Genomic DNA, 25,511 nt, shown 5'->3' with positions numbered 1-25,511 from the left:
AGTTAGAGGTCGGTCTTATCCAGGGCTTTGGGATGTGCGTAAGGCAGATAAGACTCAGTTAACTAGTTAGCAACTATCGCCCAGCGAGCACCCACTGCTTGGCCCTCTAAGTTAAGTACCGGGCAGGCATGAGCTTCCAGCGACGCCCCATGGGCGCATTATCATTGTCTCCCTTGGAGACTCACTGAATTATCACATCCTCATCCTCATCCTCGTCATTTGTGTGTGGTTTGTCTCTGTTGACATCCGTGGAATGCACCCTCATGCATCTCCGCCGCCATGCCTCCTCGGTCTCGAGGTGAGTTTGCAGGAAATCAAACAGTCCTCGACTGACGCGCCTTTCCCGTATAGCTGGATGCCCCCGATGTCGTTCGATGGTAAGTTGGCCCTCCAGTCCACGGCCAAAGTAGTAACCGGCGCAGAAAATCAAGTGTGATGAGACCAAGCCGAGCTGCAGACAATGCTTGAAACGCAAAGTCACCTGTCCGGGCTACAAACGTCCGATCAAATGGAGTGACAAACACGAAGTCTTCAACGCTTGGAGACCGAAGCCGCCTTCTGCACGAGACTCAGGACCGCTCCCACTCAACGCGGTCGACAGTGCCAGTGCGACAGAGCCAAACCTGCTTGTCGAAGCATTTCAACCGACGCTGAGAGCACGACCAACCCAGATTGCCCCCACAACATCACACAGCTTGGTTACGGACGTGGTGTCCTCATCTCAACAGACACAGCCCCGGAACAGCAACGATCCGAACCATGTTCCTTTTCCACCTGCCGTAAACAACGATGACAACGACAGATCTACCGCCGACATCTTGCGTGAGGATCTTCGCGAGTGGTTGACAAGCCACGAACCGCTGGCCCTCTTGGAACAGCAAGACTGGACTTGGACGATCGAGGGGTCTGGGTTGGGCAGTGGCGAAGGTTCGACATTCAGCGCCACGTTAGACTGCTGGGATGCAGGCCCGTCACAGGGCAGCGAATTTAATCAAGCCTTGGTACAATACTTTTTCGACAACCTATGTGGCATTCACTCCGTGCTCGACGACACAGCAGAGCGTTTCAAAGCCCTAGTCCGTCGCTATCTGAGCACGTCTCCGCTCCTTCACAAGAGCGTCGTGTGTATGGCCGCTGCCCATTGCTTCCAGGACGACGAGTCCATGCTCTCCACATGCCTCGAGTGTCATACTGCTGCGGTCAGATCTTTATCAGAGGCAGTTTTCCAAATCGAGACAGTTCTGGAGCAGTCGACAGACTCCCCGCAAAAGTCAGCACTGTCTGACGAAAACATGTTGCGCAAATTGGAAGAAACTTTATTGGCATCCATCATCCTAGGATTTTGCGCAGTAAGTGTGCTCTTCTGTCTCGTACGGCTCTGAACTACTAGCACACAGCGCTGACATCGACAAGCCTTGGTCCGATCCACGAGACCTTGGTCTGCCACACCTCCGTGGAGCCAGGAAATTATGCGAATACCTTGTCAACTACGTAACCAAGGACGGCAGAGAACCAGAAAAGGCACTGATGAACACAGACCACCACTTCTTGATAGGCGCAATGTCCTATTGGGAAGCTTGCATGGCTTTCGTCGTAGATCAGCCCAAAACAGTGGTGCACTACCTGTACCAGTTTTGTCAGCCCACCAAAACGACATACATCCATATGTTTGCTGGAATCAGTCTACCACTATTAGTCACGCTCGCCAGGGTCGGCATCTGTGTTCGCCAGAACAGGGCTCTGCGAAACATGGTTGGGGTTGGCTGGAAAGATCGAGAATCCTATCAAATTCTCGCTTCCGAGGTCACTCAAGATGCAATCGAAGTGGCCGAATATGCCCTCGACTACGAAATCCCTGCCGATGAGACTTTCGACACGAAGACCCTCGGCTCCTCTACCTATCGGCAACTCAAGGCATTCTCGCAAATGTGCAGGTTTGCAATCTTGCTTGAGCTACAACGAAACTTCCCAAGTCTCCTGGACTCCCAGTTTGACGATGCCGAGGCCGCCACCCCCGAAAGTCGCCCTTTCCCAAGAACAATAAGCCTCGATCGCTGGTATTTTGAGTTGTCAGGAGCAATCCTCAGCCATGCACAAGACATTCCCGAAGGATCCACGTGTGGCTTGTATCAAACAATCCTGCTGATCATCTGTGGGAGCGTACTACGAGCCTCCAAGAATACAAGCTCTGTATTTTCTCGCCAGCGTACCTTGCGTGACAAGGCGGAAACCCACGTATTATCGACTCTTGCACGACATGAGGAGCTTGACAAACGTCGCGCCTTTATCCGACGGCGCTTGCAGTCTAATTGTGCTTCATTTGGCCTGCGCCAAGTCTTCTCTAGGGCAGAGTTGCTGTTGGAGGATGTCTGGAACGAATTTGATGCTGGCACAGGTGAAGGCGATGACCTCCGGTCCAGTCGTCACTGGATCGACGTTATGGCTGATCACAAGTTGGAAACATTCTTTGGCTGATACTCAGAGGAACCTGCTACCTGTAGCGGTTTCTGTTCTCTCTAAGACAATGACTTCACTGTGCTATATCGTCGATGTACCAACAAGCTAACAAACCCATCCTCCGTCCACGTTATAGACGGCTCCAGTCACGAAGCTTGCCTCGTCAGAGAGCAAGAATGCTGCGACACGCATGATCTCCATGGGATTCGCTTTGCGTTTCTGGACCTGGGCTCGAATCTCGTCCGAGTTCTCGACCGTGTCATTCGCCATCATTGGAGTATCTGTGCAGCCTATTGAGGGCAATTTCATCAGGTCTGCCAGATGACAAGTCGACAACTTTCGACTTACCTGGAGCAACGCAATTAATACGTATTCCGACATGTTCTTTAGCTGCACTACGGGTCAAGCCAATAACGGCATGTTTGCTTGCGCAATAGGCTGCAAATGTCGGCCAGCCAATTTGTCCCTCGGTGCTTGCCGCCGACACCTATCAACGCGATCAGCAAAAAAGGAAACCAACGTTCGCTTGACGATGGGTTTTCTCACGATAGATGCGCCATCTTTCATGACGCGGAGCTGGGCACGGATACAATTAAACACGCCCGTGGAATTGACGTCCATGACAAAGTTCCAGTTCTCATCCGTCTCCTCCACGACGGGGTTGATCCTGATGACACCGGCCCAGTTTGCGGCTCCGTCCAGCTTTCCAAACTTTTCGATAGTCTTTGCGATCCAGGACTCTACAGAGGCGCTTTTGCGTACGTCGACCACGGTGGAAAGGTGAGACTCTGAGTTTTCCAGCGATTGCATAGTCTCCGCGAGGCCTGCCTCGTTGACGTCGGCCAGCGAGACGAGTGCTCCTCGTTGGGCCAACAACTGCGCAAGGACACGACCCTGGCCGGACCCTGCCCCGGTAATAGCAACCTGTCGTACTGTCAGTGGGTGCAGTCAATTGAAAGCCTCTCCCTGCGATTGTGAATCATACCACTTTTCCTTTAAAGTCTGACATGTCACAACGGATCGTTTTGATTGATAGGCACCGCAGAGGGGAGTATGCAGATGATCCTGGAAGGTAGAAAGTCGAGAGCTTCTGGTGTTTCCACGTTCGATTGTGACCTGCTGGGAACACTGGTCTCTAATATAACGATTCACTGGGCCCCAAATGGCCCCTCCTACGCAAAGTGAGCAATGAATCGCCGGGCGTGCCCCTACCAGAAGTCCTACATGTCCATACAATGACCACTGGTCTTCTGTGCTGCCCAGAGTCTTGTGAAAGCAGCGTCTCCATCCGCATGCAGCGCTTCCCGTCCTGATGGGGCCGAGCTATCTGGTCCGGATTGCGGGGATGTGCACTGTCATCGAACGAAGAACTACTCTTTGCGGTAAACAAAAGCGTCCTTGCATAACGGACAAAGGTCAGGTTGACTCTCCTCACCATCACTCTATCACTGAGTGAGAATGTGCTTTCGCTATCTGACACTTGTGACTTGATATCCTGCGTTATTGGACGGACGTATCGCGTTCTAACGCGAATGTATCGACGAGCGATGTCCGCACCAATGGACTTTGCTACATGCGGACCTGTCAGATATGCTGGTTACTGGTCAGACGTTTGCGAGGAGTCGGGGCACCGTCCACCTACTTGAAATGGCTGCTTGCACTAGCCCGAACAGGCACATTTAGCCAGCCTTGTGGCGCTGACTCCACAACCGCCTACCATAACCCGAAGTATCAAGTGCTTGTTTCTACGCTTTGTAGCCCCCAATTCAGTAGGCTGTCTCAATACGCTGTTGCGGAGTCAGGGTGATATGCTCAACGAAGCCAGAAAGGCGAAGTCCTCTACATCATCAGGTGAGCATCGAGTACCGAGCATCGAAATGTGTGGCCACGAATCTTGGTCCAAGTTCTGCTAGTGCATCTCAATACAGCGAGCACCTGAAATCGAAAGGCGCGTTAGTTTAGCATGCATCATTGCTCCAAAATTGTTGATCCCCTACGTGAAGGTCGGTATAAAGGTCCTCGGCGAAGGAAGACCAGGGGTGGTACCGAAGTTCATTCATCGAATTCCTACTTGCATCATTATGCCTCGCCGCCAGCTTCAGAAGTCCGACCGGATCGTCATTGTTGGCGCCGGCGTGTTCGGACTGAGTACTGCCCTCCACCTTGCTATCCGTGGCTACAAGAATGTCACTGTCTTTGACCGGCACGACTATGACGCCTCAAAATATGCCTACCGGTCTGGAGCCGATTCGGCTTCTTCTGGTCCGTCGAAACCGTCCTGCTTTGGGCCGCGCAGCGCGCCGTTACTGACCTGAGGCGGACCAGATACGAACAAAATCATCCGCTCTGCATACGGGTCGGCTGTCGAATACCAGGATCTCTCCAAAGAGGCGATCGAGTGGTGGACCGCGTGGAATGAAGAACTTAAGGGCGGAAAGGATCTCCCGCCGGGCTTGAGTTCATCGGACCGGGTATATATCAACAACGGGACGCTGGCGTTCACTGACAAGGACGAAATGCCCACCTTTGAACTCGATACGATCCGCAACATGAGGGCCGCCGGCTTGGGTGCAACGCAGCTGATTACTACCAACCCTGAGGACGTCAAGGCTGCAGACCATCGGGGTTGGGGATACGGGATTGACCCTTTTCGCCGCAAGGAAAGGGGAAAAGCCAATGTCGGCGTGCTCGACACTACCGGCGGCGTGGTCGTGGCTGACAAAGCTTGCCGCTTCGCTTTACACAAAGCCCGGGCGCTGGGGGTCAAGTTTGTGTTCGACGCACGAGCGGGCGCATTCGAGACCTATTGGCATGACAAGGACGGAAAGGTGGTGGGCGTAAAGACACAAGATGGCCAAAGGCATCCGGCGGACAAGGTTGTGATGGCTTGTGGAGGCTGGACGCCGTCCCTCGTGCCTCAGCTCGATGGTCTTTGCGAGACGACGGCGGGCTCCATCATCATGTTGAAGATCCCGCGAGACTCGCCGCTCTTTGACCGATTCGCCCCCGAGAGGTTTCCCAGTTATATGTGGAAGCTGTGGGACGGACCCGAGGGCGGTCTGTACGGCTTCCCCCGCGACGATCAAGGGTGGATGAAGATCGGGTACCGGGGCACAAAGTACACCAACCCGCAGGTTCAACCGGACGGCCGGGTGCGCAGTGTCCCCATCACGAGGTACACGCCTGGCGAAAAGGTCACGCACATTCCGCGGAAGGCCATGCAGGTGTTCAAGCGCTTCCTGGCCGAGTACCTGCCGGAGCTGGCCGAGCACGGGATCGGCATCGAGCTCACGAGGCTCTGTTGGTACACGGATTCCTTCGACAACCACTACGTGGTCGACGACGTCCCGGGTCAAGACGCCACGGTCATGGTCGCCACCGGCGGGTGCGGACACGCTTTCAAGTACCTGCCGAACCTGGGAAAGTGGATCGTCGACATCATGGAGGGAGTCGGCTCGGAGCGTACTCTCGTCCAGCGCTGGCGGTGGAGGGCATTGCAGCCCGGGACCGAGCCTTTCAACGTCTTGATGCAGGGCAGTACCAGTCCGGCTGCTATCAAGAATGTTTCGTGGTCGAAAGATAGCGACCTGAAACCGGCGGGTAGCGGTCCACGCTTGTAGACAGCTCGAGTTACAAGGTAGCCTGGCCACTTTGCACGGCTGTACCTCTTGAGATTACGGTAGGTTGTGCTCGTACATGTATCTACAAAACATCTCAAAAGAGTACGGAGTAGAGTGAAGTGGACACGATGGCGCACATACTGTTGTACCTTATAATAAATACGTGCATATGTACGGACGATCTTGGTAAATTAGCGGTGTCATTTGGAAGGACTCAGGAATGCAGAATTATGAGAAACTGAACATGTGGATCGAGAAGCTGTTTTGTTTGTATGAGGTTACAGATCGAATGGAGTATCTATCCTCCTTATGACCCTACTCTAAAGGGTCATTGCATCTAGTCCTCAAACCTCAGCAGTGTGCCTGATGATTGCTCATGCAAGACCACCACGTCCTCCCTGCTAGAATGAACTGGCGAGTGGAATTTCCCGCGTCGAGCCCAAACCACACCGGGTGCTGGGAGTGAGGAGTATCTGTTGTACAGTAAGGGTATGGTCGTAGACAGCCTGAACATCGGCATAGAGTGCAGTGAAGTGCACAGCGTTGCCTTCACCACCGGGTTTAATCATACACGGCGCTGTGTTTCACTTCTGACATCTGACCTATTGGGAGGTTTTTTTTTGAGCAATGTCTCTCATTTGTCGTCCTTTTCTTCGGCCTTTTTCTTTCTGCTGCCGAGAATCTCATCGACAACACCCAACTCGAGAGCCTCTTCAGCACTCACAAAGTGATCTCGTTCCATCATCTTCTCAATCTCGTCCATTGTCATCTTCTTCTTGCCCGTCAAATGCTTCTCGTAAATCTTGTTCAGTTCGGTCCGTATTCGGAGGATTTCCTTTGCGTGGATGGCTATGTCCGCGGCAGTACCGTAGTGACCGCCACTGGGTTGATGAAGCATGATGCTCGAGTGAGGAAGGGCGTAACGGCGTCCAGCCTGACCGCCTGCGAGAAGGAGACTGCCCATAGACGCTGCCTGGCCCAGAACGAGCGTCGAAACTTCGGGGACAATGTACTGCATGCAGTCGTAGATTGCCAGCCCGGCAGTCACCGACCCGCCTGGAGAGTTGATGTACATCGAGATAGGTCGGTCACTTTCGGCTTCCAGGTAGAGGAGGGATGCGGTGACAGTGGCGGCCATACGGTCGTCGACTTCGCCGTAGACGGCCACTATCCGTTCTTTCAACAGTCGGGAGAACAGGTCGGTGGTGTGGCTCATTCCAGCCAGGGTCTCAGTCACGAATGGGATGGCTGTTGTCTGTGTCAGCGAACGCCGACTTGAACAGACACCCCGGTCAACTTACGCAGCCAGCCAGTCGTCGGCGGTGGCCTCGAGTATTGCCGCCGTTGCTGGCCATGTTGAAGACTCGCACAGCATATCTGAGCAGGAAGACGCGATGAGAGCCTCGGGGCCGCTCGGATTAGCTGACGCATCTTGTTGCTGCACGGTGAAGAAGGCAACGGGCACAAAGTTGAGGCTGCTGGTAATATGTCGAGTATCTTAGATGATATACCGCGTGCTCCTCTGTATAATATGCGGTGGGGCAGTACGACAGCACGGCGCAAATGGTTGTACTGAGGCAAAAGGCTCGAGAGATATTGACATTCGTCTTCTTACTGCCCATCTACAGGGCTGGCTGCTTGAGAAAAGCACTTTACATCTTGAGTAAGAACGAGACAAGACATATAGAGTCTAGGCGAAGGTACAAATGCCATGCGAGGCCTCAGAGCCTGTATATTGTACAAATCGAAGTAGGCAAAGTGCAAAGTATACTCGGCTACCATCTCTTCTTCAGCAACCTTTTGTCCCGTATGTACTAGATCGTATCGATAATAACAATAACGAGCCCTCAAGTAGCTCGTGCATGAGCCGCGGCAACTCGAGATAGAACGTTTGCCAATCCGGCACGCATTGCTGGGTCTTCCACGGCATGTGAACTGGGCTGCAATGGTTTTCTGAAAAGAGCCGTCAACGCTGTCTTCATGTCCAGCACGATCAAATCAGCTTCTTGAGTCGCCGTTTTGGTTAGAGGATTCGATGAGGAATGCTCCCGTTCCGCACCATTAGGTAGCAGACTTTGTAACTCTATACCCTCCTCTTCACCACCTGTTTGCCGTTCCTGAACATTTGACACGAGCCGTCCTTCTTCTTCGGCTTCAATGTCCTGTGGAGGCGGGGTATCGGGCTGTGGTTGCGCATGGCCTAAAGCGAGCTGTTTCTGATGGCCCACGACCAGCATGACTAACTGCAGAGCCAAAACCACGACGTCCAACAAGAGCAGCCTCCATTTTGAGGGCGGGAGTTCCCCAACAAAGTCAATGATCAACCCTCCATGTGTGTGTTTTGTGCCACTTTGGGTCCAGAGCAGATGCGTGACGATGCACACTACGCTGACAAAGACTGCAGGTGCGAGCTGTAGACCCGTTGGTCGATACTGGACATGGACGACTTGAGAAATGGCACGTAGGATCAGAAGGAGGGTGAGATTGTCGGATAGGTAGGTGATGCCTATCTGGAGGAAGATGACCGCGTCGAGAGTTCTGAGGAGAGACCGTAGATAGTCATTCTTCGAGTCGCCCACACGCAGACTGCGCTCCGAGTTCAGAGCGCTGTCATTGTTCATCACAGTACATTTGGGGATTTGGAATACAACTCGGGCATTGTATGGAGTAGAGAGGCTTCTGAATGTAGTCTTTACGAAGCGACGACTTCGCTGTAGTCTTGCCAAAATGAATGCGGCTCGCCCGCTCAGCACGTGACTGTAAGATAACTTGGCCTGCTCAGCTCACCTCCACCCGACGTGCTAGGTTCCTGGGACTTGTTAACGGCCAGCACAAGCAGCTATCAGGGTATTTTCCTGCTTTTCGAGATTGTCTGGAGAGTATATATCTGGTTATGTGATGAATACTAGAAGTGGTGTGAAGAGTCTATCTTACGCCCCTTGTGTTGCTAAGGGCATTCCTTATGCTGTCAATCAGAGGATAATAAACTGCTGTGTTAATCTGGAGTCTTTTGCAGCTTAAAATGAGGAGAAGATAGATCATCAATAAATAGATCTTATTGTTTTCAACCATAAATACATAAAGGAATAACAATCTATAATACTTACTGCTATATATACATTATAAACTTTTCTCAACTCAACTTCCTACATCAAGTCATTATGCACATCATTCATTCTCAATAATACTTGATTAAGCTGATCTAGAATCAGCACCAGAACCAGAATCAACACCAGAACTAGAATCAACATTAGAACTAGAATCAACACTAAAACCAGAATTAACATCAGAACCAGAATCAACACCAGAATAAGAATCAACACTAGAACCAGAATCAACACCAGAACCAGAGCCAGTGTTGTCATCTCCCATGGGAGGGTTGTTATTGGTTTTGTGGTAATTTCCTGTCGGCCGGATATGGGGGATTCCGCCGCTGGTGTCCACGATATATCACCATGGTTTGATCGTACTTACTGGCAGATTAAGCAATCGTATCTTCCGTTATCAGCCATACGTCTTCGCTGCTAACTCGTGCCTTCAAAAGCCACTTGCATGGGCCTTTCGCAAGACTGATCAGATGCTGCAAGCCTTTCTTGATCATCGCTTCCTCCTGTTCTTCCCTGAGTCCAGCTGCGACAGCATCCAGACAAAGTTGCAGTTCGTTCGCGGCTTTGTGCCCTGTCTCTACCAATTGATCGTTCAGTGCGATCATGCGGCGTAAAGCCTGCCAATTGATCCGCTCCTTATTGTTCATGACGTCTCCACTGCCTGCCCAGGGGAGAAGACTTGTTTTGTCCTCAGTAATCTCAAATACACACTTGAGTAATGCAGCTTCAGAATCGTTGGCTTTGCACTCTCTGCAATCTGTATGCCAGTCAACAGAGGTTTGCAGGGTCTTGAAATCGCAGTCGAACATGCTGTCTGATTCGGTCTCGTATCCAGAAAGTGGGTGGTAACAGGTAAAACGCACACCAGGGGTGTTATTACGCACCCCACCCCTTTCGGTTGGCGTCTCTCGGGTAACCTTCCTTGTAAAGAATAATTTTCCCTTGTATCCCCCCAAGGCGCGCCTATTCACAGCCTTCTAACTAGGCTCGCGTTCTAGGCGGCGTTTCAGGCGCCCTAGGCTTGCAAAATATCATGATGCTAGGAACGATGCAAGGAAGGCAAGGAATGATGCAAGGATCGATGCAAGTGATGCTGTCCCAGTGCTAGTTAGAGGCGGCTCTCACCTGGGAGTTCCTCTCGCCGAGCATTGCGCTCCACACCTAGTCTAGTCGAAAAGTCATGGTTCCTGGGATATGAGTTGACTGTCCTCGACCTCGTCCTCCTCCTCCGCGGCCTCTTCTTGCGCCTCTTCCTGCGCCTCCGCGGCCTCTATTTGACTCATTTAGACGTCTCCTTGCCACCTGATTGGCCTGTTCTATTGCGATGTCTATTCGCGAGGCCCTGTCCACTCATCAAGGAACGCCTTGGCCTCCTCAATTGAGTGAAACCTAGTGTCACTGGGCGGAAGCGCAAATGGGATCACAGGGCCCTGTTCCTGCGCCTCTGCGGCCTCTTCACTGGGTTGCGCGTCGTCGAGAGCCTCCGGGGCATCTTCCTGCGCCGCCGCGCCCTCCGCGGCCTCCTGGTCAGAATTGCACTCATAGAACTCGTCATTTGAGGCTGTTTCATAGGCGAAAAGGGCCTCCATTTCCGCGGCTAGTTGAGCGGGGCTCGACATGGCTAGACATAGCAGTGATAGACGCAATGATAGGTTGTTGCGGGTAAGGAATATGTTTGTTGAGAGGGTTGTGATCGAGGAGTAGGCAGAGATAGCATAGAAAGGGATCTACCTCAGTTGTGCCAAGACCAACGCTAACCTAACACTAACCCAATCGGGTGGGGTGCGTAATACCCATTACCCATTTAAATGGTATCTCAATTCCCCATCAGATGTGATATGCGCGGTAATCATTCGTTCTGGATCTGGGTCTGGTGTCCAATAGCCAGGTAATTGGTATTACGTACACCCACCCCTGTATTACGCACAAACAACGTCAAGGCGTTGAGGCCTGATTAGGACCTAAACTGTAGAGTTAAGTGTCTAAGTTATAAGCGTGAGTGCCCTAAAGTATAGAGATCTAGGGCGCCTAAATCGCGAGTCTAGAAGGTAAGATAATAAGGCGCGCCTGGGGAGTGCCAAGCGAGAATTATTCTAGACTGAGAAGGTTACCCGAGCCGCTTACTATATTAGGCTTAGAGGAGTCATGCATAATGCAGAGGAGGTTGTGCGTAATACTCATTACCCGAACTTGGTGTCGCGAACCATTCCGGCTCACCTCCACCCGACCTGCATGATATGTCCTGTGTGCTTCTTTGCACCTCCTCCGTCTGAATCATTCCGTATCAGCATCATTCCAGTCCCGAATTCACCATGTTCCGAATTCTATAGCGCTTGCTCAGGTCTAGGCCTCGCTTGATACCAAGGTGCCGTCGAATGCTGGATCTGGTTCAAACTCGAGGTGCGCTTCTCCAAACTTTCGTCGCCCTTTCTTTGCAGTAACGATGAGGACGCCTTTGTCAGATGCGAGTGTCATCTCGAGAGTGAGGTCGAAATCCATGCGACGCGGAATCTTTTCACCCTCAAGCATGAGACGGTTTCGTTCCTCCTTGACAACCTTGGTCAGGTCTATTTTAATACTGCCTACCTTGTAGATTGGCCCTGCGCGAAGTTAGCCAGAGCTGTCCATTCCATCAGGCATCCGCCCGTGGCGTCTCGTACCGATGATACCGGACTCTGGAAGAGGATCATCCACGCGGCTTGGTGCACTGTCTTCCTGGCTCCCATACAAGTCCTGGTACACCACATGCTCGGATTTGCTCGAGTTGGTACCGTGCACAACAACATAGCAGTCAAAGCCACGTTTGAGATTAGGCGAGATCTTCTCATTCTGAGACGCATTAGCCCATGATAAGCGTGCACAAAGCGAGTCCTTACCTTTTTGACATGCCACCGCATTTGATTCTTGGCTCGGTGCCCAAGAACAGGGCATTCAAATCGATCAGAGTCAAGGTGTTTGCTCGAATCGAACTTCTCGTGAACAGAGAACCCAAGATGCTCCCGGCAGTTTCGCGAAGCAACGACATTCTTTTCCAGGGCACTGATGACAGCACCCCTGCATATCGCGGACCACGGGCGGGCGGGTACTATCAGTTCAATGTCCTCTTCCAGCATTTCATTGACAAAGTCCCGTATTCTTTTCTGAACATACGGGCTCGAACCCATCCCCCCGCAGAGAATGATTTTCTGTCTCGCATTAGATTTGGCTCTTGCAGGTTCGTCCCAGACTTACCTCGACGCGAGGCTCATTAGCAGTCTGGGTCTTTCGCAGTTGGTTGCGGATCAGCTCGAACGTCTTCTGCAGCGTTGTCTCGAACATGTCCTTGATCTCCTCACTTGACGCCATCAGTAAACTTTACAGATTCGCTGTTTGATTGCCACATACCCGGTGAGGACGACGGTGTCTTCGTCGAAGTCATAATGTTTTGTCACTTTAAGATCGGCCTTGTCCAACTTGCTCATCTTGAGTGGAAGCTCGAAACGTGCGTCATCGTCGAAGTCGCCAGTGAATTGACGTTTCAAAATTTCGAATGCTTCCATGAACTTGCTTCCTGCGCCTACCTTTTCCACGGGCAGGGCCTCGAATGCTATGCCGAAACAGTAAAGCATGAATTCAAGTAACGACCTGTCAACACTGGTTCCCCCAGCCTTTGCACCTACATGAAGACAGTCAGTACCTTGAATGTCCGGGAAGAGCCAATGGACACGGACCTTCGCCAACGCAAGCTTCCTCGAGTCGAAGTGGTTGCATTCTCGCAATCCGGTAAGTGCAGGTATCTATCGTACCGCCTCCAATATCCACAACCATGGTACAGGTGTTTTGCTCATTAAAGTCAGCTCCGCTTGATCAGGTCGAGGCAGGCACTCACCTGACTCACCTGAAAGGGTGCTGTATGGAACTTAGAGTTGGTCTGGGTAATGGCGCAAATTGCGGCCGCTTCTGGTTCCGCAATCATGAGAATTTCGTCTCCCATTCTGGAACCAAAACCGGCGTCTTCTGCAGCTTTCCGAGTGGCTTGACGAGCCGCATTCGACCATGTTGCTGGAGTGGTGATCACGAAGCGAAAGCTGGTTTGTTCGACCAAAGTCGGTCCCAGTTCCAACTCGATGGCTTGCAACAGATGTCGATACATGTTTCTCAGGAAGTCAGTTGACACTGTCTGAGCGGTCTTGCCCTCTGGAATATGCATGACCTTGCTACCCAGGGCCGTGTTGAGGCGAGGATCGTCGAAATCTTCTCTTTTGAATTTCCCATCCAGAAGAAGCTTGAACCATTGACATGTCTTCGATCCTGCTTTAGGTGCGTAACCCCATTTGTCCTCTGAGAAATCATTCTCCGCTGCGTAGGAAATGCGAGTTGGAACCTTCTCCGTGTTATCACAAGGACCACCATTCCAGTGGTTGATCACGACGATGTCATTCCAGGTCTTCCTGGTACTGCCCCAGGCTATGCCGGAGTAGGTGGTGCCGAAATCGATAGCCACCATGATCAAGTTTCTTGCCTCTGCCGCTCTGAGCTCTTTTCGTGCTTCTCTCTGTTGACGTTTGGCCTCTTTCTCCTCAATGGTAAGCTCCGCAGCTGCTAGAGGATCAGGTTCACCACAATACGTCGTTGGAGGATGACGCACCTTTGTACTTTCGTTTCTTGACCGACGATGCTCGCTTCTGACTTATTCTGTCCCTTGCAGCTTTGTCTGAGAATGTCAGTGGCTCTCAACCTTTTCAGCTTGTGACAGTCAGCTTGCCTCGAGGTTCAGCATCTCGTACGCCGAGTACGTTCTTTTTGGGAGGCATGGTGTGATATGACAGGCCTCTGATGACGATGAGGCTTGCTGCTTCAAGAAGAGAACTCAAGTTGGTGGATGGCAAGTGTAAGAGAATAGGTTAGAGAGGAGGGGAGGAGCATGATATATATGTTCTCAGGCTCGATCACATGCTTTTGCAAGATGACGATGACTTCAACTCACTTCAGTTCAACTATCACTTGAACTCTCACTTGAACTTCAACCTACGGCGATATCTGCACGACTCCCTTCAGCGTTGGATTTCAATTAACTACCTTCCAGGCTCGTGCCATAGTGAGGTCACCATCCAGATTTCGACGTCTCGAACCTGAGCATTGTATTCTACTTACTCCACCAACAACCAACGTCTGTTCCGGACACTACGGTGCACAACGATTCACAACATCTGGAACAAGGCGCAGGATCAGCTACCACGGACAAACTCGAGAAGAGCTCAAATTCGCCAAAGTCAACAACAGGATGACACCAAAGACTTCAGCAGACGCAAACAAGCCAGCTCAGGATTGTTCAACTACGCCAGCAGGCCGAGTAACCGCTGTGGAGGTTTCTAATCCACCAGAGAGAATGCCGGGGAAGTCAACTGGAAAGTCAGTGCAGACACGAAGAATGCAACATGGTGTGGAAGCTCAATCCTCGAGATCGAGAAAGATCAAATTCCCTCTCACTCTAGAGAAATCTCATGAAAAGATCCAAGTCCTGTCAGACCAACTCGAGTTGAAAAGGACAGAGATCACAAAGCTGAAGGACGCAAAGAAAAGATCGCAAGAACAGAAGACTGCTCTGTCTGACAAACTAAAGGCAGAGAAGGAAAAGCGTCAGAAAATCGGTGATGATCTCCAGAAGTTGCAACACGAAAGGTTCGAAAATGCGGTATCCCATGAGCTGCCACCAATACCAGACGAGGAGGTTCATGCCTACCTCAGTGAGATTTTCATCAACACCAAAATCCTCTCAAAGCAGTGGGCTGTTGGAAAGTGGGACCAGATCGACGAGAAGCGGCAGTCTGAAATATTCATGGAGTTCGAAAGCAGGTTTGGCAAGCCACTTTGCTCTGACCGCATGAAGGATGTCATCAGGAAGGGGGAGATTCCACCACATATCATTGTCAATGCAGCCATCAATGCGGCATTATGCAATGAGACATTTTCACGCCCGTTTGGATGGCTTCGCGGATCGAGTAGCAAGCTTGAAAATGGGGCTGGTGAGGTCTTTTTGGCATGGCTGATTGAGACCGCCACTGCTGGTAAGTATCCCGGATATGCTTTTCAGAAGTCTAACCATATTCAGACTCTCACGGATCGAATCATATTGTACAAGCAAAGATCCTTCGCGCTATCGACATGCCATTTGCTGTGGATCACTGGTCCGAGGGTACGCGATGCAGCCCGGCCATCAGGCGCTTGAGAGGCGAATATATTGAGTCGACATGTTCCACAATCGTCCAACTATGCCGTCCATTCCTGAAAAGCTTAGGAGACATAACAGAGTCTAGGCGCCGGACTGAGCTTCTGGATATCGTGAGAGAGTGCCACATCCTCTCCTCCAGTCTCACACTTCAATATTCACGCGTTAAGATATTATTCTGGAATGAGCTGCAAGATCGATGCTTTGCTACAGACCACAAAGACCTCGAGCCGCACCGCGGCATGAAGCTGAAAGAGTGCGATGATGATGACGAAGGGCGAGATCCCAAGGAGTGTGGCATCGATGGGAGTCCGATAGACCTGGCGGTCTCCCCATTGGTAATCAGAATTGGTGACACTGGCGGGCTCGATCAAACCATTAGACAGAACATTAAAAAAGCGGTGGTGTGGGTGCTTGATCCAGGAAAAGTGCCAGTAACTACACCAAAGCCAACTACGAACCAAGCTGATGGTGAAGCCATTAATCATCATCCCATGTCATCCGAGACGACGCCCTTATATGCGCTCCAGTCACCCAACAGTGAGCGAGAGCAGATACAGATGCATGGCCAGACAGCACAAAATCGCCTAGCCGAGGAGATACGACCGCCAACACCCGTTGCTGACTGCCAGTTTATCGGACGATCCTTGACGGCCGGCGCTTCAGACGACAAGTTCTCCCAACAAGAGCCTCATCTGCAGAGCAATACGCACAATACACAGCCTGGCCACGGTCATGACGGCCATCCAGTAATCAAGAGGGAGCAAACGGATGACCTTGTTTTGTTGTCTTCAGGAGTCGAGAATTCACAAGTGCCGTCGAAGTCCAAAAAACTTTTCACCGAACCAGGCCGAATGCCTACGAACTCTCCTCAGCAGGATCGCAAGAAACGTAATCGGCAGTCTCATCCTGAGAAGAGACAACGACGAGGAGCACGTACCTTTGAGGATTGCTCTTCGAACGAGTCGGCCGACCGGGATGATTCTGGCGATTACGAACCCGGAGCTCCATGGGTGAGTTCTATCCCTTTTGCTCGTCCCTCGACCGAAAGACTGACACGTACGCAGCAGAACCTCAACCCCCCGAAACGACCTCGAACGTCATCGAAAGGGCAAACAAGGGGTCCTGGCGAAGACACTGTTCAACAACGTGGGTATGAAGAAGAAGACACGGGCACCAAGGATCGGTCCTACAAGCAAAAGTTGCGCCCCCTTTAAGACGGCTCATGCCGACTCGTGAGCACGGTCGTGACGCAGACACCTGAGCAGAAATCCCACATTGACAGCCAGCGTTATCGGTGAGAGCCGGTGAATAGGAGAGCACAGCAGATTGACTGCTCAGCAGAAGCCAACACAGCAACCAAGGGCGGGGGGGCTGGGGCGACCCAAACAAAAGTGGAATTTTATTTTTTTTCTATTGAGCCTTGATTGATTTGTGCACCATTACCACGGGGATTCACATCCTCTCCAGGCATGAGCATTCTGAGCAATCGCGAGAGGCTCTCAAGGGGGGGAGCAAGTGCCATTCAAGACCACCCCGACGACGAGAGGATGGAGATTTCAAGGTCACTCCATGCATGTTCTCAGGTAGTTCACAGCCGAGAACACCTGAGTTTAGTTTAGTTTACGGTTCTCTTTCTTCATGAGCTAGACACAGGCTCAGGAATTGGAAAAAAAGTGGTCAACAACATTTCTTCTTGACTACGAGTACACACTGAATCAGAAATTTCCCTCGTCGTTCCAGCTCGTTTTCGTCGCTTTTCTGTCCTAGAACGAACGTCCTCAGGCCGTATTCGAAAAGCAATATATCACGTTAGCCAGCTAGAACCACCCCAATGCGCTCCGTGCTGACTGCACTTCCGACAACTTCCCCCTCCTGAAAGATCAACGGAGGGAAGGCAACATCTGCCATACTACTAAGCGTTGACGGAGCTGATGGAAGGCGCGGGATCGGCATGGAACATTCATTGATTCGTCCATGTCTCTCTATGTGGGTGTGTATACAACTTCATCCATGTCTCGTGGCACCGCAAGCCATACTTTGTCATTTCTCGACTTTCCAAGTTCCGCAGTAATGCATACACAGTTGTCGCGCGAACGTGTACCGACTGAGTTCGAAGATTTCGGGCGGTGTGCCACTCATATCAGTAGTATCCAACACTTGCTTCTCCCTCCCATGTTGCAACCTGCATCGAATATTCTTCAGGCGGGTGGGAGAGGTCCCCATTCCTCACTCTTCGCTCTTCACTTCCACGTCGACTGATTTCGTGCGGGCTGGTAACTGAACACCTTCCCCATCCTCTTGTTTAATTCCTCCATTGGGCTTTCGAGACTTTGTACGTTCACCCTCTTTTTGCGGCACGGACGCTTTTCCGACCTGGGTTTTCTTGACTGGACTGGTAGCATCGGCTTTTAGTTGTTCGAGAGACTCCTGACCCAGCTTGTTGAAGAACATCTCCTCCACCATCATCCGACCTTCCACCTCCTTTGCGGTTTCTTCACCCTCTTTCCTCGGTGGCTGCTCCTCGGCGCCGTCTCCTGCAACCTGTTCGTCCAGTTTGAGCTTGGTAAGGCCCATGGAGTGGATCTGCTCCTCGACCGTGCCTTTCGAAACCAGCCGAACGACTTCAACTTCTTTAACCTGCCCGATGCGATGCGCGCGGTTTTCTGCTTGGATATCATCTTGTGGGTTGAAACCGCTGTCGAACACGATGACCTTGTTGGCTCTCGCTAGGTTGATACCAGCGCCACCGGCCTTGGTGCTCAGCATGAACACAGGCGTTTCATTATCCTCGGCGGAAAACTCATCGATCAAATCTTGGCGCTCAGATACCTTGGTGCTGCCATCAAGTCTGAAATAGTCAATAGCCTCGCGTTGGAGCACAAGCTCGAGAATGTCCAGGATCATGACGAACTGGCTGAAAATCAACGTCTTGTGGCCCTCGGACATGAATGTACGGAGCAGTTCGAGCATCTTTTGCACCTTTCCGCTGGCGAGCCATTCTCCGTTGTGAAGGGCGAATCGCTTAAGTGGTGCATGCTGATCACACAGAGTATGTATCTCCATGTCGGAGTAGGCTTCTAATTCTGTTACGATGAGATCGGGGTTGGACTCGCTGAACATGTCGACCTTTAAACATTGTCTTGCAATAGCCGGTAGAACCTTGTCAGGATAGACTCGACGAAACAGGAGCGGGTGGATGGCGGCCTGTCTCAATTTCATCAAGATATTGGAGGATTCGTTGGTCACATTCTCACCCCTTTCTTTCCGTTCACGGATGCTGTAGGCCTTATCAAGGTACGACTGATAAATCTCGGATTGTTCAGGAGTAATGTCACAGAATTCAACCCGTCGCTCCTTTCTAGGCAAATCTTTCAGGACTTGATATTTCTTTCGCCGAAGGATGAACGGTGTTAGCATGCTCCTTGCACGTTTGATCCTCTGTTCAGACAGCAATGCTTCATGATTTTCGTCCATGGCCTTGACGGTATGTGAGAAGATACTGCTGAGCTCTTGTGCTTTCTCCTTGAACAAAGAAGGCATCAGAAAACCAAGCAGACTAATTAATTCCTTCAAGTTATTTTGAAGTGGCGTTCCGGTGAGTAACAAGCGGAAGTTCGACTGTATCCGAACTAGCTTGCTCGCGACTTGGGATTCGGCGTTCTTAAGCATATGACCTTCATCATACACTGTGCAGTCAAATCCGAAATTCTTGAGCCACGGGAAATCCTCCTTCCCTTTAGCCAAGGTGTAGGTCGTGACGATGACGTTAAGGTCCGCCCGACTGTCTTCAAGATCCTCCCTGAGCTGAGCTCGCTCCGTCGGGTTTGTTGTGTAGTACGGCTCGACATTCAAAGTCGGGCAAAATCGCCTGAACTCTTTCAGCCAATTTTCCAGAGTTGCAGCAGGCACAACAACAAGATGAGGACCCGTTCGCCCTTGCTGATAAAGGTGTGCCAGAAAAGCGATGACCTGACAGGTCTTTCCCAAGCCCATATCGTCTGCAAGAATGCAACTCAGGCCTCTCTTATAAAGCATGTTCAACCAGTTGATTCCCACAATTTGATAATCCTTCATTTGAATGTCGTCCGCCATAATCGATGGTTGAGATAGAAAATTCTTCGGCATTCGCTTCTTGACAGTGTCTCTATCTTCATCACTGATGGGTGTACCAATACCGGAGTCATGACTTGAGCGCTGAGTATCGCGTAGTGAAACGATGTCCAGTTCTCCATCTTGGTTACCGTACAGGTTCACCCCCCAGCTCTTCATCTCCTCAGCCAATGGTTTGGCCAGGCTCTGACACTTCTTGACCAGATAGTCGACAGCTTCATAACTTTCCAACATTGTTTCAACTTTATCCACAATCTTGTCTCCAACAGGATTCGTCTTTCTTCGACCCTTGCTGGGTTTCAGCTTCGGGTCTTGGATCTTGCGTATGTCATCAAGACTCTTGAACGGCCTTTGTGAAATTACATAGTCGGCCAGCTCACGAGAGATAGACGCAGTGTCGGTCAGATCTGCAGCCGTGCAATTGTTGAAGAGGTCAAGGAGTCGCGAACTAAATGTGGTGTCGGTTTCCGTTTCGGATAGCACAGGCGAATCAGCTTCGTCGGAATCATCCGATAAGACGGCGATGGGTTTGACCCTGGGCTCGGATGGTTCTCTGGCAGTTTCTGATGGCTGCACTGGAGAAGGAGTGCGTTTTCGGCCTCGAACAAGTGTTCTCTTCTTTTGGGGAGGTGGAGTATCGAACACGTCAATCGTTTTGGACGGCTTCCGAACATTCTGTGTTGAGCTCCATTTTTCTGCGATTGATTTCGAAGAAACTTTGGCCTTTTGCGCAGCGGCCACCTTGCGACCTGCAGGGGTTGGCATAAGTTCGTCGTCACTGCCGGTGAGATCAATGGCGTTCTTTTTGCCCCGGTCATGCCTCCGTTCACTAAGTAGAAGAATCTCCTCCACAGCATCATCGTAATAGCCCTTCTTTGACACCAAAACCTCGTAGCATTCTCGAACACTAACCATGCTAACCATGTTCATCATCCGCCTAACTTTGGCCCTCGCATTGTAGTCACTAATATCGTCCAGCTCCAGCTCTGGTTGTTTCTTCTGAGGAGCAACAGGCAGTGCACGAGCGGGAGCAGTTTGCCGCGGTCGTTTGTAGGCGTTACCATATGCATTGGCCATGAGGTCTGCTGATCGCTTGATACCGCTAGACGTGGACGAGTTTGAGCTGGGCGAACCTCGAAACATTGACTTTGCAGTTATCTCCATGAAACGACTCAAACCATTGCTTTGTACCTGCGGCGACTCTGGGATTTTGTCGGTCGAGTTCTTCTTTCGCACAAAAGCTGACGGCTTGATGTCATTCACCCGAGGTTCATCACTATCCGATGAGCCCCCACGATACACCGGTCCTTCATCGTCACTGTCGATAGTGATAGGAGGCGGCCGAGGCTGCGAAGCAACATACGGTCTTCGAAAGGCTGTTCCGGCTGGAGCCATGGCGCTGGCAAGATAACCACTTGGTTTTCGACTCTGCGCTGCCAAGGGCGAAGAAGCTGTCACTTGGACAACCCCGCCATTCACGGGTGACGATATCGTGTCTGGTGAACGATCGATAAGTTGTGTAGGCTGTGTCATCTTCTGCGTTGACCGATGGGGTGGTAAGGTTGCCATGGTATCGATGTCGCTGTCGTCATCCATGGGATCAATTCGTCTCAAAGGTAGTGTCTCGATCGTCTCGTGAAAAGCAGTCCCATGGCCAGGATTGAAGAGTTCATCGTCGGAGCGCGACGGTGAAGTGGGAAAGGAAGACATGGCCGGCGGTGAGGCGAAGGAGGAAAAGGTGGCGGCAGAATTATCACCGCCCGGGAGAGGGATAACACATTACACTACGATTTTGCAGAGACTCGGACGACGGTGATAGAGCGAAAGACTGTATACCACCGAGTACTCGACCTGCGAGACTCTTTGAAAAGTAAAAGGGTCCCCTCCGAAAGTGGATAGTTAAATGCGCATTTCTCCCATCTGGCTCGGGTCGTTTCTATGGACGAAGAAACGCGTTTCGCGTCGTGGGGGGACCCTAAAGCAGCGATACTCTTCTAACCGTACTTGTGCTCGAACCACGTCAACTCGCCGCCGCTTTGGGCGTTTCGATGAATAGTATGACCTGTCCAGTTGAAGCGGATCCTCGTTCTCTGCCACTACCTTTTACGTGCAACGTCCTAGACGACATCCGAGTCGAAAAGGTATGCTGCTTGTCCCCATTTCTTGACCTCAACCCTCAGAAGAACCCGCAAACTTGGTCGGCCGCCTCTCCACTGCAGCAAGTGGACCTCTGTCACGGTAGTAGACGCCAAGGCGAGTATCAGATCCCGTCTGCAAGACTTAGTCTTCCTCAAACATATATGTCTGTTGAGTCGGTCTGCTGAACGAAAACTCGATACCTCCCTGCGTGGAATATATATTTTCTATCCGAGGTCCATCATGGCTACACGACGCATTTTCGCGTCCGAGAAGACGGTCACCGAGGGACAGGGTGGCCCGTCTACAGCAGATCAAGTTTCGGACACGAGTCCTGCGGTTCCAGCGTAGGTCATGCTCAAGATCGTTAACCAGGGGAATCCAGCTGAACGGCCACCAGTCACGTTATCTACAAGCTTCTCTTCTTCACCGCGGCCATGGTATGTGTGCCAATTGGTTCGTACTTTGTCACACTTCACACTATTTTTGGAGGTACGTAACCATGTCTTCCGTCTGCCAACACTCCGTCCTGAATGGCATCCATAGGAAAAGCGGTATGGGCTGGTGCTTTCGCGGCTATCATGGCAAATGTGGTCCTGATAGCATACATTGTCGTTGCCATGAGGGAAGATCAATCAGAGAAGGCCGAGGCTGAAAATAAACGAAAGAAAGGACAGTAATTGAGGCACTCATTAATGTTTCAACTCCGTGAGTTCCAGTTGCGAAACAAACGTCGTGCGAACCCATCCTTGGTCGGATACAGTCTATGAACGCATATGCGACCTGCACTACACCTTGACAAGCCGATAGCTTTGCAGCGCTCGTACTGCCAAGGTCATCCCCTCCATCACTCCATGGCAATCAACTCTAGGGAGTCGTAACGCTATCCATCATCAAGTTGCCATGGGAGATTATATCAGACATTATTCATAAAAGTGTGGCCGCCTTCCACCGCGCACGTTTGTGATATGCAGATGCGAGGTAACATGTTCCCAAGGCCAGGATATGTTTCTTCCAATACGCCGAAAATGTTCATCAAAAAGTGAGCGTCCACGAAAATAGAATCTCCCTCCGATCACTGGTCTCGTCGACTGAACCTTCGCTTGATCCAGCTTTGTTTCTTTTGGGGCGACTCCGGGGGAGTATCCACGGCGCCTTCAGAGCCGCCGAGTTTGATAGGCTTGCGAGGGTTGTTGGGAGGCATGTTGACAGGCACGTTGTCATTCATGTTGTATGGTGCGAAAGGTTTGTTTATGGCGGGAGACTGGCCGAATTTGAGCTCATTTGCATATGGATTGTCGGGGCTATAGTTCCTGTCATTGCCCTCAGGCCTGGGTCGTGAAAGTTGATGCAACTGGTCGAAAGAACTATTTTGCGAACTAGGGTTGGTCGACTTTCCATACTCGTCAGAGCCCGAAGTCATGGTCTCATAGGAGTGTTGATATGAATGTGCAGAAACTGGGCTCTCGCCGTTGTAGCCGTTTTGATAGCCATTGTAGTAGCCATTCTGGGGCCCGTTCGAGGCTCCGTAATAAGAATTTTGTCGCCTACCGTACATCTGGGAAGCACCAGGGGATTCCTCGACCGAGCTTTGAGGGCCAAAGCCGTAGGATGAGTTACGATAGTATCCACCGCCGGGTGACGGCCGTGGTCTGCCCTGAGGAGAGAAACCGTTGGCTGCTAGAAGATCAGTACACGAGTTTCTGCTCGTTCCGTGGAACTGCTTGCTTACCAGAATAATAGCTTGCTCTGCGGTTCGTGTCTCCAGGTTGTCCTATCTGAGAATCTGGTTCCAGACGTCAATGACATTTCTCGCCCGACGGAACTGGAACTTACGTGGTCTGTTGTTGAACGAAGAACGACGCGAGCTTGTGCCTTCTGCTGCAGCATGGAACGATCGGATTGTATCAAGGGGTCGCTCTAAGCGATGTCGAGTTGGGTTTGACCGATCAGGGTCGGCTGCGTGCAATTGATCAGTATGCGAATGTCTGCACCGGTACCGGGTTACTTACTGATGAGATTGCCATCGGCGTCCTTGTGCGTCATCCCTCGTATATCCTCAACTGTAGCCCGTTCTAATGCTTGTTCCGCTACCACACCAGTAAGTACGTTGCCAGACAGAGCTAATATATTCGGGTCACAAACCAGGTGTCGCCTCGCTCAAAGCCATCGACGGGTCGGCCTTGGTATGCAGTCTCTTCTTGTCCTTTTCGCTTTCTGTCAATTCGAGCTTGTGTCCAGAGGCGCTGCTTCGATGAGTTCGTTGGGAGGAAAAGCTCATAGCAGTATGGGCGCGAGGCCGGGTGTCTGAACTGGGCTGCGACATGGTTGTCATGGTGGCAGGCACGGGCGGTATCGATTGCGCTGGTGGAGATTGCTGATAGTAAAGTAGCTAAGTGGGAACTGATCAACTCGGTGCTGGAAATAGTTGGCAGAGAGCGGGTCTTTCAGCGCAGGAAGGTGTCCTCCGATATAATCAGATGGCGAAAAGAAATTGAGAGGAAGCGAGCGCGTGTATTGTAGAGAGATATCTCGAGACCAAATTGAGAAGTGAGCGTGGTAGCCAAGCAGGCGAGGATCTGTGCAGACGCCGTGCGAGTTGTCTGGCAAGATCGACGCGCAATCCGCTGGTATGAAGTGAGTGGCGGGAGCGACAGGGGATGTCTGTTGCTGATGAGGATGTGTTTCAGACTTGGCAGGGGTGGGCAAGTGAGTGGTATGAGGCGCAGGGAGCAGCGATGTGGAGAGGATATCGAGTCGCAGAAGCTTGTCGTGCCCTTGTGCGAGCGTAATATGGACCAGAGTCGATATGGCGTGCGTACAACTAACTGTGCCACGAGCGGCCCGCGGCCAACAGAGACTTGACTTGAATGCAAAATGCAGACAGGGCAGGTCGCAGGGATGCGAATTCAGCGACACCTCGTCTGTCGAGCGGGAATTCCGTGTGGGTTTCCTGGAGCTGGACACGAGGAAAAACGGTCTCGGCAGGGATGTCAGATGGAGGCAGACTCGCGAGGATGATGGCGATGATGTATTTCAGCGCCCGTCAGAACGAGTGCATTCGTATGGAATATATGTCCGACGAGAGTACGGATAGAAGATGTCACATCTGCAGCCAGAAGGTGTGGAAAAGAAGGATTGGATATTTTATTCTTATGGCGGTGGTGATCATGTTGCGTGGTTAAAACTCAAGACGTACGAGTCCTGCACGCCGTGATACAGCGCAGTGCGTAAAGTATGCATAAAACAAAGTCGGTCGCTGTTTCCCGAATCGCCATCGACGGTCCCGGGCCCAACGCAAGTGTAAAAGCCGACACGCCTTGCCCTTATAGGCATCGCTAGGTATCGCTAGGCACCGCTATGGCGCCTAAGTTGGGAAACTCTGGTGGCCCTTGTGCCGCTAATGGGCGGTATTTCCAACCTTGCCAGCTTCCGATCACCTTTATTCGCCGCTTAACCAACTTTTTTTCCCGCCGCACCTTAGGATTGTCCCGCCATGCAACATGGCACTCGTACTCCGTACATCTTCAGCGACTATTGCGACACTGTGGCCTAGTGAGCTTAGGAGTGCCAGCCAGCCCACAACTTCATCGGCATGAGGTCGCTCGCAGCTTCATGATTGGCAGCCCAGGCACTTCTGGCAACGGTCACTGGCCAGCGAGCTCTCACCCAGCTCAACAAGGCGGTGCACTCGGACTCTCAGGGATGCAGCTCTGACCAGGATCGAATGGGGGATCTTCAAAACGCCGCAGGCCCTGAGCGGCGAGGGCATCGTGCTCCCCCCAACGCCTCCCGCATTCCTTTTCCCAGACACGATCCGCGCATGTGTGACACCAGCCAGCTTCGCAAAGACCGTTCTGAAACTGATTA

At 51.6% G+C, this 25,511-nt stretch overlaps 11 protein-coding genes across 11 annotated transcripts; 4 read left to right on the top strand and 7 right to left on the bottom strand.

Moving 5' to 3' along the window:
* Positions 1-279: 279 nt before the first annotated feature.
* PV08_00306 (uncharacterized protein) lies at positions 280-2,475 on the top strand (the record flags this gene model as incomplete). The annotated part of the gene is made up of 4 exons (XM_016374672.1): positions 280-298; positions 352-377; positions 423-1,349; positions 1,414-2,475. The coding sequence occupies 4 exons, from the start codon at positions 280-282 to the stop codon at positions 2,473-2,475; spliced, it is 2,034 nt and encodes a 677-aa protein (XP_016239948.1).
* Positions 2,476-2,562: 87 nt separating this feature from the next.
* Positions 2,563-3,466, bottom strand: PV08_00305 (uncharacterized protein; the record flags this gene model as incomplete). Its single annotated transcript, XM_016374671.1, has 4 exons — positions 2,563-2,747; positions 2,806-2,944; positions 3,004-3,381; positions 3,443-3,466. The coding sequence occupies 4 exons, from the start codon at positions 3,464-3,466 to the stop codon at positions 2,563-2,565; spliced, it is 726 nt and encodes a 241-aa protein (XP_016239947.1).
* Positions 3,467-4,538: 1,072 nt separating this feature from the next.
* PV08_00304 (uncharacterized protein) lies at positions 4,539-6,077 on the top strand (the record flags this gene model as incomplete). Its single annotated transcript, XM_016374670.1, has 2 exons — positions 4,539-4,719; positions 4,783-6,077. The coding sequence occupies 2 exons, from the start codon at positions 4,539-4,541 to the stop codon at positions 6,075-6,077; spliced, it is 1,476 nt and encodes a 491-aa protein (XP_016239946.1).
* A 634-nt stretch (positions 6,078-6,711) lies between these two features.
* Positions 6,712-7,508, bottom strand: PV08_00303 (ATP-dependent Clp endopeptidase, proteolytic subunit ClpP; the record flags this gene model as incomplete). Its single annotated transcript, XM_016374669.1, has 2 exons — positions 6,712-7,325; positions 7,379-7,508. 2 exons carry the CDS (start codon positions 7,506-7,508, stop codon positions 6,712-6,714), a joined length of 744 nt encoding a protein of 247 aa, XP_016239945.1.
* A 416-nt stretch (positions 7,509-7,924) lies between these two features.
* On the bottom strand, positions 7,925-8,698 carry PV08_00302 (uncharacterized protein; the record flags this gene model as incomplete). Its single annotated transcript, XM_016374668.1, has 1 exon — positions 7,925-8,698. One exon carries the CDS (start codon positions 8,696-8,698, stop codon positions 7,925-7,927), a length of 774 nt encoding a protein of 257 aa, XP_016239944.1.
* Positions 8,699-9,558: 860 nt separating this feature from the next.
* On the bottom strand, positions 9,559-9,993 carry PV08_00301 (uncharacterized protein; the record flags this gene model as incomplete). Its single annotated transcript, XM_016374667.1, has 1 exon — positions 9,559-9,993. The coding sequence occupies one exon, from the start codon at positions 9,991-9,993 to the stop codon at positions 9,559-9,561; it is 435 nt and encodes a 144-aa protein (XP_016239943.1).
* A 1,801-nt stretch (positions 9,994-11,794) lies between these two features.
* On the bottom strand, positions 11,795-13,977 carry PV08_00300 (uncharacterized protein; the record flags this gene model as incomplete). Its single annotated transcript, XM_016374666.1, has 8 exons — positions 11,795-12,013; positions 12,061-12,369; positions 12,416-12,518; positions 12,569-12,839; positions 12,895-13,006; positions 13,062-13,762; positions 13,812-13,893; positions 13,951-13,977. 8 exons carry the CDS (start codon positions 13,975-13,977, stop codon positions 11,795-11,797), a joined length of 1,824 nt encoding a protein of 607 aa, XP_016239942.1.
* Positions 13,978-14,447: 470 nt separating this feature from the next.
* PV08_00299 (uncharacterized protein) lies at positions 14,448-16,609 on the top strand (the record flags this gene model as incomplete). Its single annotated transcript, XM_016374665.1, has 3 exons — positions 14,448-15,231; positions 15,276-16,405; positions 16,460-16,609. The coding sequence occupies 3 exons, from the start codon at positions 14,448-14,450 to the stop codon at positions 16,607-16,609; spliced, it is 2,064 nt and encodes a 687-aa protein (XP_016239941.1).
* A 1,012-nt stretch (positions 16,610-17,621) lies between these two features.
* Positions 17,622-21,215, bottom strand: PV08_00298 (uncharacterized protein; the record flags this gene model as incomplete). The annotated part of the gene is made up of 1 exon (XM_016374664.1): positions 17,622-21,215. One exon carries the CDS (start codon positions 21,213-21,215, stop codon positions 17,622-17,624), a length of 3,594 nt encoding a protein of 1,197 aa, XP_016239940.1.
* Positions 21,216-21,884: 669 nt separating this feature from the next.
* PV08_00297 (uncharacterized protein) lies at positions 21,885-22,321 on the top strand (the record flags this gene model as incomplete). Its single annotated transcript, XM_016374663.1, has 3 exons — positions 21,885-21,988; positions 22,042-22,133; positions 22,188-22,321. The coding sequence occupies 3 exons, from the start codon at positions 21,885-21,887 to the stop codon at positions 22,319-22,321; spliced, it is 330 nt and encodes a 109-aa protein (XP_016239939.1).
* A 395-nt stretch (positions 22,322-22,716) lies between these two features.
* On the bottom strand, positions 22,717-23,976 carry PV08_00296 (uncharacterized protein; the record flags this gene model as incomplete). The annotated part of the gene is made up of 5 exons (XM_016374662.1): positions 22,717-23,318; positions 23,374-23,427; positions 23,478-23,600; positions 23,654-23,731; positions 23,787-23,976. The coding sequence occupies 5 exons, from the start codon at positions 23,974-23,976 to the stop codon at positions 22,717-22,719; spliced, it is 1,047 nt and encodes a 348-aa protein (XP_016239938.1).
* Positions 23,977-25,511: the final 1,535 nt, after the last annotated feature.

The sequence above is a fragment of the Exophiala spinifera genome (genome assembly GCF_000836115.1).
Source record: "Exophiala spinifera strain CBS 89968 unplaced genomic scaffold supercont1.1, whole genome shotgun sequence".
Classification (NCBI taxonomy): domain Eukaryota; kingdom Fungi; phylum Ascomycota; class Eurotiomycetes; order Chaetothyriales; family Herpotrichiellaceae; genus Exophiala; species Exophiala spinifera.
Note: the sequence above shows the minus strand (reverse complement) of the source record. Positions and strands in the feature narration are given on the sequence as shown.